General features: G+C 43.0%; 1 protein-coding gene across 3 annotated transcripts in view; it reads left to right on the plus strand.

Annotated features, from left to right (window-relative positions):
* CAMK1D (calcium/calmodulin dependent protein kinase ID) overlaps positions 1-14582 on the plus strand; it is a 208152-nt gene that overhangs the window by 81200 nt on the left and 112370 nt on the right. For all 3 annotated transcript variants that reach the window (XM_033057529.2, XM_033057530.2, XM_033057531.2), the window contains exon 2: positions 9546-9677. In XM_033057529.2, coding sequence (XP_032913420.1) covers positions 9546-9677 — 132 coding nt within the window. The remainder of the gene's footprint in view (positions 1-9545; positions 9678-14582) is intronic.

Below are 14582 nucleotides of genomic sequence, written 5' to 3' on the forward strand. Positions count from 1 at the left end.
ATGACTTTATGGGAAGAAAAGTGTATTGGTGCTGAGTCTATTTGGCAAGTAAACTCAGTAGTCTCAATACAGCACCACAAAAACAGAGTCATGGAGAAATTCCTCATCAGCAGAAGCTGAAAGAAACCCCCTGTTTGCACTGAGTTTTCATGAGAATGACCGAGGGTGACACATGTGGAAAGTGTGTGGCAATTTTTTTGCAGAAGTATCTGAGTTGCAAAGGTCCTGGTAACTTCATGTACAGTTAGACTGAAATAATCTTAGCCAGAGTGTTTATTTTCAAGCTTACCAGTTGCTAGGCAAACCAGTTTGCTGAGTTTCTTAATGTACCTCAGCTCAGACATGAAGCCACATGTGGGTACATGAGTGAAGAGGCTGGGGAGTAGAAAAGCAAATATTCTTCCCAGTGTTTAGAGAGGAGGCCACTGGGAGTAAAGCTGCAGATGGAGCTCTGAATATCCTGCAGTGCCTTTTCCTACAAGAGCTAAGTTCTGAGCTGTAATTTGTATTCCACCGTACTGAGTTCTCTCTTTTTTTTTGTTTGTTTGTTTGGGTTTTTTGGTTTTTTTTTTTTTTTTTTTTTTTTTTTTTTTTTTGTTTAAATTCTAATCTGCTACTTGGAGTGGGCAAGGATACAAAATGCACATCATTTTCAGTCCAGATATTTAAAATGGATATGCAGGACTGGCTGAGACAGCAGGATGAGAACAAGCCAATTAGAGTTTCACAGAGGAACAGAAGGGCTCTTGGACAATGGGGGTTGTTCAGCTGTGCTTGTGAGAGCTCTGAACCCTTTGGCCTCCTCTTTTGGTGGCTGCTCATCACATTCATGGAGGTGCTTCCTGACTGGGGCTCTACATTGGATCTGAAGGATTCCAGTGGAAAAGGCAGATGCTGGGAGATGTGCACTGGTTTCATGGTGCAGTTATCGAACCTAAATTTGCCCTTAGAATAGGCAGGAGCTATGCTGTGATCATCTGCACTAAAGTCTGGGCATCTCAGGTGACCTCTGTGACCAAAGTTGTGCAGCAAATGGAGCAAGGAATTTTTGGCTGACAGGCTTTAAGGATCCTACAGAGTGTGCTTTCACAAATTTTGGGTGGGATGTAAGCATCTGCTGGAGTTGCTTTTCAAAGTACAACAGGAATATGCACTTTCAGATGATGCAAAGCTCCCAGCTTTTAAGTAGTTAAGTTAAAAAAGAATCAGAGAGTTTCTAAAGTTGGAAAAGACCTCCAAGACCACTGAGTCCAGCTGTTAATGCTGCCATCTTCACCAGCAAACCATGTCCCCAGGTGCCACACCAGTCCATGGAGTTCCTGTTCCTCAAATCCCTCACCTGTGGAATGGGCAGAGCAGTTCATGGAAGGCAGGGTTGGTGTTTGAAAATCACAGCTCAAGTGATACCATCATTTGTCTCTGATCTCTGGGGAAGGCTACCAGCACTCACACTGTGGCTTTATTTTGCAGAGATAGAAATGCCGCTTGAATGAATGAGGTGCTGTGCAGACTTTTGCATCTTGTATTTGTGAAGTTCCAGACACCTTCAGGTGAAACTCTTGGCTAAATGAGAGTGTCCCATGGATTAGTCACAGCTGCAAAATTATTTGATCTTTAGTCCTTCACTACAGACCTCTGTAGAAGGAATGTAGGAGTTATTGGAATCAAAACTACAGTGTCTGCCTTGCTTTGCTACAATATCATCTACTTGTTCCATAATTGATTCTGTAATTGATAACATAAACTTTTCTTGAGTTTCCATGGGGAGAAAGAAGAAGAATCAGGCTTTTTCAAATTGGTGTAATCTACTTTATATCGCCTACTTTTTTATATATATAAGATCTCCAGAAATAATAGATCCTGCATATGTCAGTGTTAGAATAGGGAAATGCTTTGGTAAAAAAAAATTATGGAGATCACTTATGCCTCTGGAAAGGTTTGAGGTCATTACTAGAAGAAAAAAGGTTAATTTCTTGTGAGAATGCTGCCATCAGATAAATCCTGGGAGACTATGAGCTCCTTTTGACTCATAAGATGAAAGTGGAAAAAAAGGTGCTTAAATATTCACTTTGGAAAGAAAGTGATCATCAGTGGGGAAAACAACCTGTTTAACAGCTCATTTGTGAAGCATATAATGGAAGGAAGACCCCAGCACAGAGAAACTCTGTGTTTTTCTTGATAGCTTTACTGTGACTGCCACAGAGGATGTAATGTAAATGTAATGGGCCTTTAAAGACAATAATTCCCTTTCTAACAGGGGTCAGGATTAATCAGAAAGGAGCAAACAGTTGAGGAAAGAAGATGAGTGTAATAACAAACATGACTGGGGATCTGAGCTGGGCCAGTTTCCCTTTTTAGCATCCATGCATCACTGTCTCAGAACAGACTGCATAGCATCCTATTAAATTAGCATACGCCAGGCAGCTCAAACAAATCACTTCATCTCAGAAGGGGAAGAGATTCTTCAGAAACTTTCCTTTTTGGCTTAATTTCTGTGCTTTGTGTGGTTCATTCATCTTTGAACCCAAGTTTCATGGCACTGAAGCCTGCATGCCTCGTTCTGCTCTGCACCTGATGGCTTTTCTTGCCTGGAAGTCTCCTTGCTTGTGTGCTTTAGTGCCTTCACCCTGCTGGTGTGTGAGCTGGAGTGACAGGAAGTGCTGGTGGTGTGTGCCATGCCCTGCTGTGACCTTGGAATTCATCCTGGAGTAAAGAACTAATTCCAGCTACTGAATGGTTCACATCATTTCCAGGGACGTTTTCCTTGAGTGAAAATGATTGCTTCCCTCTAAGGGGGTTGTTGCCTTCTGGTGAAGGGGGTCCAGGGCTGTGAAGGAAACCACCTTGACTACACTGTCATAAATTCATGCTTTATGATGTGCTACTTTAAATTGGTGTTTTCTGGCTTGATAGAAGTCTCTTTCCTCTAAGTAGCTTTCCTTTAAGTAGCTGACATGGATTTCCAATCTTAATCCTAGTTCTTTTAGTGGGTGGGCTCTTGTTTCTTTCCCTGAGATTATTAAATATTGAGCAGCTAAACTAGAAGAAATTATAAGTCTCAAATGGGAATTAAAATTCTTGCAGCTGACTCTGGTGACAAAAACTGTTGAAACACTAAGCTGTTGTAACTGTAGATAATAGTACCCCCAAAAAATAGAAGTTAAATCCAAACAAATGGGGAAACTCTTTGTGGCTACACAAGATCAAAGCTTTGTGCTGCTCATTCTGTTGCATACTGAAATGGTAAGTGGAAACCAAACTGGTTTATAAGGAGGTGAAAGAAGAAGCTCTGCCTGGAGTGGGGCATTTTTGGGTGGCTCTCTCATAGTCATGGCTATAAGCCCAGCAGACATCTGGGTATTGATGGGGTTACTTTTTTTTAAAGGGGAAGCAGCAGAATGATTGGAAATAAAAGTCTGGGGTTGGGGATGTGCTGCCCATCCCTGGGCATGGTGACTCCCAAGGTCCTTTCATGCTGTGGCTGCCCATTGTAAGCCCCCAGTGGTTTTCAGATACCTCCTAACTTGGACAAAATGCTGAGGGAATGGCATGGGGCAATGGCTCAGGGCACAGAGAAAGGTGTCAGTGCTCCAGAAAGGAGCTGCTTGCTGCAGGAATGCCCAGCAAAGAGCATCTGTGCCCCTTGCAACTGCTGGAGTGTCCATCAGGTATAGCAACAGCATTTTGGCACAGAGGGAAGTGCTGTTCATCATCTGTGATGGGTTAATAGCAGCCCCAGCCTCATCAGGCACCTCCATGGGATCATCACTGTGGGCAGGATCGGGATCAGCCCTGGAGAGGGGAACCAGGGTCAGACACTGCCCAGGGCAGGGCCATGTCTGCTGTTAGAGCAGGCACTCACGGGGCCCCAAGGTAGGAAACAGCATTTTCAGTTGTGGCTGGGAGCCTTAGTGGAAATTAAATGAGTAGGGAGGCTAAAAATACCAGTGTTAATACAGCAAACCCAGTTGTTGTGCTCTTGCCCAGGCAGAGGAAGCATTGCCATAGAAGGGGCTGCAGGGTTGGATCTGTGTGCTTGATGAATGAAAATAGCTAGAAAAAGTATTTGTGCTCTAAAGCATAGATGGCTGCAACCAGATTAGTCACCTTTTCCCATTAATTTATATTCCGTTCTTAGGAGTATGTAGGGAACTTGGTTTCTGTACCATGTGTAGCACAGACCCAAAGTCCTTCTCCTTTCCTCTTGGCTGGCTAAAAACCCTCTCCACACTTTGGTGTTGTTAACTTTGCATTCAGACATCACCAAGCTATTGAAAGTTAAATTGTAAATTCATTTTTATGCCTCTCTCAGAACACTGATGGACATGACTTTGGAGTGAAAATCTTTATTTCCAGCTTTAGTTGGGTTTGTGTTGGGATGCATCTGGATGACGTGTGAGGAGAGTGAGGAGGTATTCACAAAAACAAGTGAGCAGAAAATTTAAAAGAAACACGAAAGAGAGAACACGAGTTTTGCCAAAAAATGGTTTAGTAGAAAAGTGGTCTGCAGGACCTGAATGTTTCTGGTGTGTTACAGAGCCTGAGCTCAGCCACAGTTAACTCCTTGAGGCCCAGGAAGAACCTGTGAAAATGCTAATGAAGATTTTTTTCCCCCTCTCTCTGTGGTGCAGTCCAAAGTCACCTTTCTTTGGAGAGTCAAGGAGCAGAAACTGAGTGTGGTTGCCAATGCCACAGTACAAAAATGACCTTTAGTTTGGCTGGTGTCCCTTTGGTTCAGGCAGTCTCCTGTCTCAGGCTGGATGGACATGGTATATTTTTCAGATATTCAGTGTTCACTTTTTGTTTTCCCTGGTTTGGCCAGGGCAAAGTACACATGGGAAGCCAATTGTATCATAATTAAGAACACCAGCTATATGCAGGCTGAAGATGTGAAATCTGTTTCCTGGCTGTGTCTGTTGACTTAGTGTGACAGAGCACCTGCTAATGCAGTGCAAAACTGCTCAACATGGAGATTGAATGGAAAAAATGAAGTTTTATCCCTCCATCAGCTTTGTCTTAATTTTGTCAGTATTTTTGTCACAGCTATTTTTTTGTTGAATGAGAACAGATTTGCTGTCACAGTATATCCTGTTCATTGTATTTCAGAAATTAAATATTCATATTAAATTATAGTTCCAACAGGAGAAGGAAAAACTTACTTGTTCTTTATTCTACTTCGATCTGCCTAGCCTTGCAGCTGCTGCTTTCTCATAGAAAATCCAGTCTGATAGGGTATGAATAATGTTCATATTTCGATGTTAATCTTGAAATTCTAATATTTAAATCTATAGAAAAGAAAAATAATGCATGAGAAATAATTTAAATTAATCAAAACTTTGAAAGATTGGCATCTCATAGGATACTGCATCATTCAGGTGTTTGTAAAGGGGTGAGGAGTCAAAACACCCCAAGCACTCTCTAGAATCTGCCATTATCTCAAAGACACTCATCAAGTCCTTTACCCTCTTTTTCTTTCTTACATTGCTCCTAATTCATATGGAAATGATCTAAATAATTAAATTATTCCATGCCTTAATTAGAAGCTTGAAAAGATCAGTTCCTCCAGGGTAAATGATAACATGGTCAAAACTTTCAGAAATAGGTTGTTGCCACACATGGATTTTGGCAGCTAAAAGTGGTTTCATTTTGCAGAAGTTTCTTGCTTACCCATTTCCACCACTGTCCTACTTCCTCAAAGCCATGACACAGTTTTACTTGTTTGCTATCATCTGCAGGCAGGACAGGGAAAATTCCTGAAGGATTTTGAAGCTTCTCTTCAGAGAGGTGAAGACTTTGTCCCTGGGCATTTTGGAAAGGTTGCAATTACCTCCTTCCCAGCAGAAGGGAATGGTACATCCTAACCATTGCAGACACATTTACAATCATAATTTTTAACTAGTTACACTCTTTTCCCAATTAAAAAAAAGTCTATATTACAGTGTGATATTTGCTTTTTTTTCCTTTTTATCATACAACACTGCTTAATGATGTTTAATGGAAGCCATGGCCTTTTCATAAAAGTCATGTTGATGGTGTAAAATGCAATATTTTCCTACCCCAAACGTCTTTCTAAAACTTTGTACACCATTACATTTTAAACCTCAATAAACAACTGTAATTAATTCTTAGAGATAAATTGCTTTATTTATTAATATAGTGATTTTAAAGGCAATATTAATTCCTTTCAGGGAGAAAAAAATCTTTAGCAAGCCTGCTGAGCTTGTAGTTCTGGGGAATTTTTTATGGAGGTGGGGATTTGCTGTAGTATATATTGCTCTTAGAAAGAAAATGAGCAACCTTCTCTTTCTGACTTTCTCTCTGATATTTACCTTTTCATGCCTGAGTCAAGAGGGGTTTAGTGGAGGCTGGACTGTCTCATTAAGGGTGGATGAATTTAGCTGCATGTTTGAAATTATGATAATTGCTTGCCCATCTATTCAGTATTATTTTTTACTTTTCCCTGACTCCAGCAGACTCCAGGAGTATCTTTGCTGCCTCTCCTTTGCTGGTGCTCCCTCCCACCCTTTCTTTCTTCTTGCTCCATATTGCTGAGCCTCTGTTTAACACTCTGATCTCTCTCTGCATCTGTTCCCTTCCTTCTCTTTCCTTCCAGCACTTCACTCCTCTTTCTTTTGTGCATTGACTTGTTGCTTTGCCCCCCTCCCTTGCCCTGAGAGCACAGGAGTGTATATAGTGCACAGGATAGAGCAGACTGCCTCACTTCTGCCTCCTCACATCTCCCTCCTGCCTTCCCAGCAGATCCATCCCAGCTCTCCCCCTCCCATTGCCCAGCAGCTCTTCCCAGCATTAGCAATTTCATGCCATGGCCTCACATAAAAATCAATGTGAAAAAGCACCCTGTCCGTGCCTGGGGTTGACATGGAACCAAACACTTTAGCTGAGCTTCAGGTTATTTCATGCTATAATGAGAAAGGTTGTTAAGGAGATAGGGAATTGGGTTTCGTGAGTATTGCAGAGCTCCACGAAAAATTTTCATTTAAATTCACAGAGGCTCTTTCCAACCAGGGAAACCATGTCTGTCCTGATAAGTGGAAGAAGAAATCCAGTGAAATGATGGAGCCAGCTGAAAAAGAAATGCTTCACAAAGTTAACTATACTGCACAGAGAGAAATAAAGGGTTTTCCACTGTTTTGTTGTCTGAGATGAGCAATGAAATGCAGATTGGGATGGGAGCTCCCTGTGTTTTTATAATATTGTAAACACTGGGAGAGCTGTGTGATCAGTAAACGACTGGTGTGAATATTGCATCTTCCAACAGAAGGCAAGGAGCCTGTTCAAGACACAGCTGGAGCAAAGTGCAGTGCTGAAAGCTTAAGCAGATGGGACTTAAGGGGTTCATGAAATACAGCTGGGAGCAGCCCTGTGAGTTTCTGAGCACTCTGGTCTGCAACCAAAGCTGGTAAGCACCCAGAGGTCTTAGGGCAGTCAGCAAAAGGATTTTATTGCAGTTCTGGTCTGGCTATCCCAAGCCTGAGGGTCAGGATGAAAACCTTGTTTGGTAAATTGAATGACTAGGACTGTCAATAACAGGAAAGCAAAGAACACAGTTAAAAACACTCTGGGTGGCTTATTTGTGCAAACCCTTCGGATCGGTTGTGTGCACCCTAAATTGGAGCCTGTGATGCTCTGACACGCTGGGGTGGATTATACACAAAGCAGGAAAGAGGGAATCATTCTGCTTCTCCAAGGGGCATAAATGTAGCCATAGTTTGCCCTTTTTAGTAAACATGAGGCAAAACATTTCTTGGTTCAGAGGATCACAGCCCCACGTGGACAAGCTGTCAAACATCTGTTGTATAACAGCATGCAAAAGTCTTTTTTCATCAACTTCCTATCACTACTTCCCTATCTGCTGGCTACAAAGGCATTTCTGGGTAAACAGGTACTTTGTTTCCAGAGCAGCAGCCTCTTCCTTTTGCTTATCCACTTAGTGATTCATGTAGCTGCTTTGCAGCTCAGGAGCTGTTGGTGAGGTTACAGCAGCCTGGTTTTGTCATCCAAGTGCATGACTTAAAAATGAGGAGCCTGTCCAGGAAAGGAAATTCTTTTGTTTATCCACAAAGCATCTAGATAAGCAGCAGTTGTGGGGGATGAAAGCCAGAGAAAGTTGGTGGTGGCCAGATGAAGCTGTGATCAAACACTAAACTTTTAAGAATGGGTTAGAGCATGGTAGGGTTTGCTCAGCACCCTCCTGAGCATTTATCAGAGTGAGCTGTGTAGGAGAGCAGAATAATCTACTGATGAGGGGAAATAATAAAGGAAAGGTGATTTTTATTTCTTATAAATAAGACACAAACCTTCAGCTGGTGGATCAGAGAATTAAAGAATGGTTTGGGCTGGCAGGAGCTTTAGGGATCATATAGTTCCATGGACAGGGGACACCCTCTACAAGACCAGGTTGCTCAACCTGATCCTTCAGTTGTCATTGGGTTAGACAAGTCCTTGGATCTGATATCACTTGGACAAAGTGGGTGCTTCAGGAGGAGGTTTGGTGAATAGGAACAATGATTTGCTGTTCCTCATCAGGTCAATGCTCTCTCTTGCCTGGATCTCTCTTGCTGCTAAACCAGTAAAAAGTTCCAGAATACAAGGATGGTCTTAATATACCACTGCAAAGTCTTTCCAGAGTAGCAGAGTCTGACTGATGCTCAAGTGCTAAAAAAATCTGGGAACCAAAAATTGTATGTATAGCACTGACTGTAGCATTTTCCTGGCCTCTTCTTGGTTGGGTAGGCTTGGGAGGAAGCACTGACGTGCAATAAATAATAAACTGTTGTGAAATAACCTAATGAGGGAGAGGCACTGCCCATTCTTGGCAATTGGTGACCAGCTGCTGTGATGATGTTTCTTTATTTTTGTAACCCTCTCTGAGGTAACCATAGGGAGGCTGCTACTAAGGCCAATGTTTAGACTTGTGATTCAATCCAATTATTTGGCTTTAGTGGTTACACACATCAGTTTGTGTTGTGGAATAACTCTGTATACATAGAGAAATTCTGATGCAGTCTGAGTCAGGGTTGATCCAATGGTGAGGAGAAGCTCTGGGCAGCCCAGGAAGGACCAGAGTGGAGGCCCTGACCTCTTGTGGTGACTGAGGAACCAGGAGCACTCCTGGCACTGGTGTGTCACTTAGTCCTGGGGACTTTGTGCTGCTTTGTGAATTTAATCCCCAAAAATCTCCAAAAGGGGAAAAGCACATAATCCACAAAATCAGCAGCCAGACTATGGTCCATGTCCCTGTGTGCAGAAATGGTGCTTTCTCATTCTTTGCTCATATCTCTGCTGGACTATGGTTCTTTATTAAAATTGTTGTGTTTGGTAAGCCTTTAATGTTTTGCATGAGTGTAAATGTCTCCATATGTTTGTAAAGGCAAAGAAAGATGTTTGTATTGTCATTTCTGTGTTTAACAAGAGCAGCTTCCAAAGGACACCAGAAGAACTATAATTCAATGGTTGTGTTTCAGCTAACAGGTTTCAAAGAAAAAGCACCACTTTAAACCAGGGTTTTTCTTCTTTTCTTTCAGGGGTGCATTCTCTGAAGTTGTTTTGGCTGAAGAGAGAGCGAGTGGGAAACTCTTTGCAGTCAAATGCATTCCCAAGAAGGCACTGAAGGGAAAGGAAAGCAGCATAGAGAATGAAATCGCAGTGCTGAGAAAGTGAGTACCAGACCTTCATTTCTGCCTCTTTGCTTCGTTAGACCCTTGCATTTGAGGAACAGTCATTGACAATTGTGACTGAAAAATTGTTCAGCCCATCACAGGCAGACAAGATCATGCAAATTCAAATGGTACTGAAAATGTTTGAAGAAATGCTCTTCTTTTCTTTCATATTAATGCAGCCAGATAAATGCAAAATGGGAAAGAAGAGGACTTAGGCTAGAGGAAGTCTACAATGCCTCAAAAAGATTTTATCCACTAAGAATATCAGCAGTTGTGACACAGGCTTTGAGGAGAGCAGGAGTAGGGCTATGATTTTTAAATGCTTAAAACAGTCTGTTTGCTAATTGCTCTAAAATGATGGCATGCTATGGATTGTCATAGGAGATGGTGTTAACCTGTGCCATGCAGAGGAGTGGTACCTCTGTACTTCTGGAAGAGGGATTTTTTTTGTCCTTACTTTGTCTGGAACACATGGATAAGAAAAAGGAATTTCACAATTGCTATGAATTCATTGTAGTTATTAAAGACTTTACCTCTTCCTCATCTTATGCCCTGAAATTTGGATTCATCTCACCTGACTTGAGACATTTGGATCTGAACTTTTCACCATTGACATTCATTCTGGGATATAGAAAGAGATTGGTTACTTTAGGATTGGTTCATGTAGTGTGTTTCAAACTCCTAAAAGTACCTTCTCTTCTCATTGACTAAAGGTAGCACAGTTATACAGAACTACTCTGCGTTGGACTGGGACACTCTTATTCCTGCTGCACTTCTGTCCCAAGTGGGACTCCTTGCCCAAGTGCTTGGTCATGTCAGAGCTGATGCCTGATCATCTGGGCACCACATGACCAAACAGATCCCAAAAACCAACTGGGTGAAGAGCTCCGACAGCCTAAGTCAAAGGAGCTGGTTCAAGGGCAAATTCAGACATCTCAGTAGGCAGGAGGGATCCTTGTCAGTGGAGAGACACAAAGGGGGCTCCAAACAGCTCCAACTGTTTGTGGCAGTGCCTTCCTATTGCTGAGCCCACCTTGGGTCAGTACAGCATAAACCCAGTGATAAATGCAGCATGCTGTGTTGCTGTGTAGTGCTATTGAGAACCTGTCATAAAACTGAACCATTGCCATTTCTGTAGCCAGGCAATAATGGCCAATAACCCAGCTTGAAAGTCTTTGTGTTGATGGGTTTGTCCCCAGGTACTTGTGTGGGTTGTGAGAACTGCAATATCCATGTGTAGTAAGAACTGACTTGCATCTGCCTTGATCCCAAGCTTGTAGAGCAGAAATAATTTAGGTTATTTCTTGCTTCTGCATTGTGAAATGTTTCTGTTCCCTGCAAACACTTTCCTGAGAAAACAGGAGGCAGCACCCAGGCTGTGCTATTCCAGCTGCAAGGGCAGGAGAGTGAGAGGGCAGAAAAATCCTTAATTTAATGCAATTAGATCTACTCAAACTCTTGTCCTATGCACGTTAGGACCTTAAAAGAGAATGTCCTTTTTTATCTTCTGGTGTCTTCTACTTAGCTGTTGCTAACACAAACTTTGCCTGTCATTGTCTTTATTCTGAAAATAGATATCCTTGCATGCAGATGCAATATTGAATTTGTATGTGCCACCAAGGAAACAATTAGAAAATAACAAACTGAATTCTGCCTACAGTTGAGGAGAAGGGATATCAACCTGTTCCTCTGTTCAATGAATTCTCTGCTTCAAAAGCTATCAGTAAAAATAGATTTGAGAGCGGTTGAATGGTTCCTGAGCAGCTGTTGCTAAGCTCCATCTAAGTGCCCTTGCTTTTGTTTCTTGTAGCTTAACACTGAGTGGGAATGGCTAGTTCTTGTGATGCCTAATGAATAGGTGGGAGCCCAGAGCCCTGGGCTTCCCTGCAGAGCTGTGAGGTGCCAGAGCCTTAAATGTACCCTGCACTGAACCACCTCATCTGGGGGATGTGCACAGAGGATGCCTGGCAGGAGCAGCTGGTCCCTGTTCCCCGAGGGGAAGGTGCAGAGGCACAGAGGATGGATGCAAAGCAAATAGAAACATGCACGTGTGTTGATCCTAGTCTCCCTGTCTGGTTTTGCATTATGGCTTTTGAGGGTGCTTAAACTCTGATGGGATAAAAGTCCCAAAGACACCCTGCCTGGCTGAAATGCAGACAAACTCCTTAAAATCCTTCAGAGAAGGATCCCTTGTCTTACACTGGACTTTCTTTTCCTATCTTCAATCATTAGAGTTTTGTTTTCCTCCTGACAAGCTCTGTGCTTTCTGGCAGAGCTCTGCCAAGTGTTGTGAAATGCAAGAACTCTTCTTGAGTTCTCCCAGTTGTATATCAAATTGAGTGAGGTCTGGTAGGAAATCCCGAATATACTGCCTGCAGTGTCTGCCAGCTCTCAGGTGAGCTGTTCATGCCCCTGTGTGTGGTGAGCAGGCTTTTAGAAGCAGTCAGGGATTGTGCTGGATGTCCAGGATCAATGCTCAGTGTCCCATACACTTTGTACCCTCAGGCATCTCTGGTGAAGGTTCAGCCCCCTGCCAGTCCTGCCAAAGCATTCAGATCTGCAGAAACAACGTGGGAGAGAGTTTGAATGATGCTGTGTGTTGAAGTAATGTTTCAAGGAGCATTTTTTGCAGTCAGGATTAAAAGTCTGAGCATGGAGTACTGGTGATGAAAACATGAATTCAGTGACCAAAAGCTTTGGGTCTCTTCTCACTCCTGCTGCGTTCCTTCTCTCACAAGAGTTATTGTCTGTCTCAATATTTATTGGCTGTGAAACAGCCCTTATTGAAAAAACTTTTGAATAAACAGCTGTACCTGCAGTTGCTCTCCTGTCCTCTCTTGTGTCAGCAGACCCAGGACAGTGGATGTGAGAGGGGAGGTTTCTGGGCCGGGCTCTTAGTGTGAAACCAAAACTTCTGTCAGTCCTTCTGTGTGTCTGGACTAAAAAGCTGTTGGGAGTATTAATGAAAATTCTGTGCAGCATGAGGTCGGTGACTCCCATGTGAGGTACATGAGAGGTAAAGATTTTATCTCCCTGTCTGGGGGCTTGGACACTCTTGCTGCCAGAACGAAATGACACATTTTGGGAGCGATGCTCTGCGAGCAGAGGAGCCGAGCTGCCAGCCAACTGATCTGCATGTTTGTGTGAGTGCCAGAGTGAATCATGCATACTCCATAATTCTATTTTTCCAGCCATGGCCAACAAATCTGTTCTTAAAAAAGAAAAAAGGCGGAAGAGCCGTTAAGTCAATATTTACGCCTAGCAACCTTAACAGCGTTCTTCCAATATGGACTCTTGTGTCCCGTGGAAATCCATGGCAACGTTCCCCAAGACTCGGAGGGGTGGGGACAGAGTGGGAAGGAGCTCGCTGTCGAGTGATGTGCTGGGAGAGACTGAGTCTGCACCTCAGGAGCCTGGGCCTGACAAAGCATTTAAGCATGTGCCTAATTTCAGGCAGTAATTAGCTCACTGAAATTGGTGAGGAGGCTGAGCTCCCCTCGCTTGGGTGTTTCAGAGAAGGGTGAGGGTCCCACTGGGCACCTGTGTTTGGTAGCACATCAAGAGGGGAGTTTTCTTATTATCTTCAATTAAGACATTGAGACGTGAAAAACATGCTTAGGATGGCTTAGAATCTATTTGAGGAAGAAAATGGGATGTCTAGAACTGGACTGTCACAGCTCCATTAAGTGCCTGAGGGGAACAACAGCACACAGCCACCTCTGTGTGACACAGCCACCTTTGTGTGACACAGCCACCTCTGTGTGACACAGCCTTTTTCTGAACTGACGTGTGGCGAGTTTCATAACCTGCTCTGAAAGCAGCCATGCTCTGGTTTTGAGCAGAGACAGAATTGTCTGCTGTAGAATACAGGAAATTTCTTCCACTTATGGTAATTGTGCAGGTGTGAACACGCTGAAAAAGGAATCATCTGCTAGACAGGTTCTTGAAGGCAGTGCATGGTGTGAAGAGTTGGACTGCAGAGAAGCAGCAGTCTGAGGTTCTAGTTAAAGAGAAAGAAACAAGCTTATAAGTCAGATAGAGAAAAACATGCCTGATTTGCTTGTGGGGTTGGTTTTTTGTTTTGTTTGGTTATACCATTGTCACAAGAAATTCTCTGCTGCCTGGATAATACCTGCCCAACTGTACTCAGTGCTGAGTCAGAGCAAAGCAAGGGGAGGAACAATAAATTGTGTGTAGCCCTGCACCCAGGTTTATTGATTGCTTAATGGCAGTAATGTGCACATGTGTCTTGTTAAGCAATACTGTCTAGCTAGCAAATCATACTCTGCTTTAGCTAGTTTCTGCTGAACAGGGATTTAAAAAATAATTTCTAACCTATTTAGGTATCTCTTACCTTCTCTCCCACCTCTTTACTATCTTAGATCCTCTGGAAGAGGCATCATTAAATTCCTTATTACAAATCAAATCTATGCCTTACTGAGGTCTGAGGCCATTTTTCCTGTTAAACAGAGTGAACTGTTCCCAGCAGGTCAGCTAAACTTCTGCCAGTGCTTTCTATCCCTGTTTCCTCAGGAGACAGGATGCTCAGGCAGTGATTCATGCCCAGACACTGCCTCACTCCTTATATGCCTGCACCTACAACCAGGAGCTGCTGCTGGGATAAAGAGCAGGGACAGAGGAGGGGAGGTGTCCTCCTGCAAAGCCTGCAAGGTCAGGGCAATGCCCAAAATAAAACTAAACAAAAAACAACAATGAAAAGTTTTCCTAATGTGGGTGGAAGTGTGGGAGCTCCTGCTCTCCCATAAATCAGGTGATGGTCAAAGGAGCCCCTTGCTCCATGCCAGGAGGCAGTGCTGTTCTTCATGTTTAAGATAACAAATGTGGAAGAATCACCTCTTCTCAAGATTCACATGAAGGCTGCAGGGATAATTAAAAAGATTG

This window comes from Catharus ustulatus, chromosome 4, assembly GCF_009819885.2.
Source record: "Catharus ustulatus isolate bCatUst1 chromosome 4, bCatUst1.pri.v2, whole genome shotgun sequence".
NCBI lineage: Eukaryota > Metazoa > Chordata > Aves > Passeriformes > Turdidae > Catharus > Catharus ustulatus.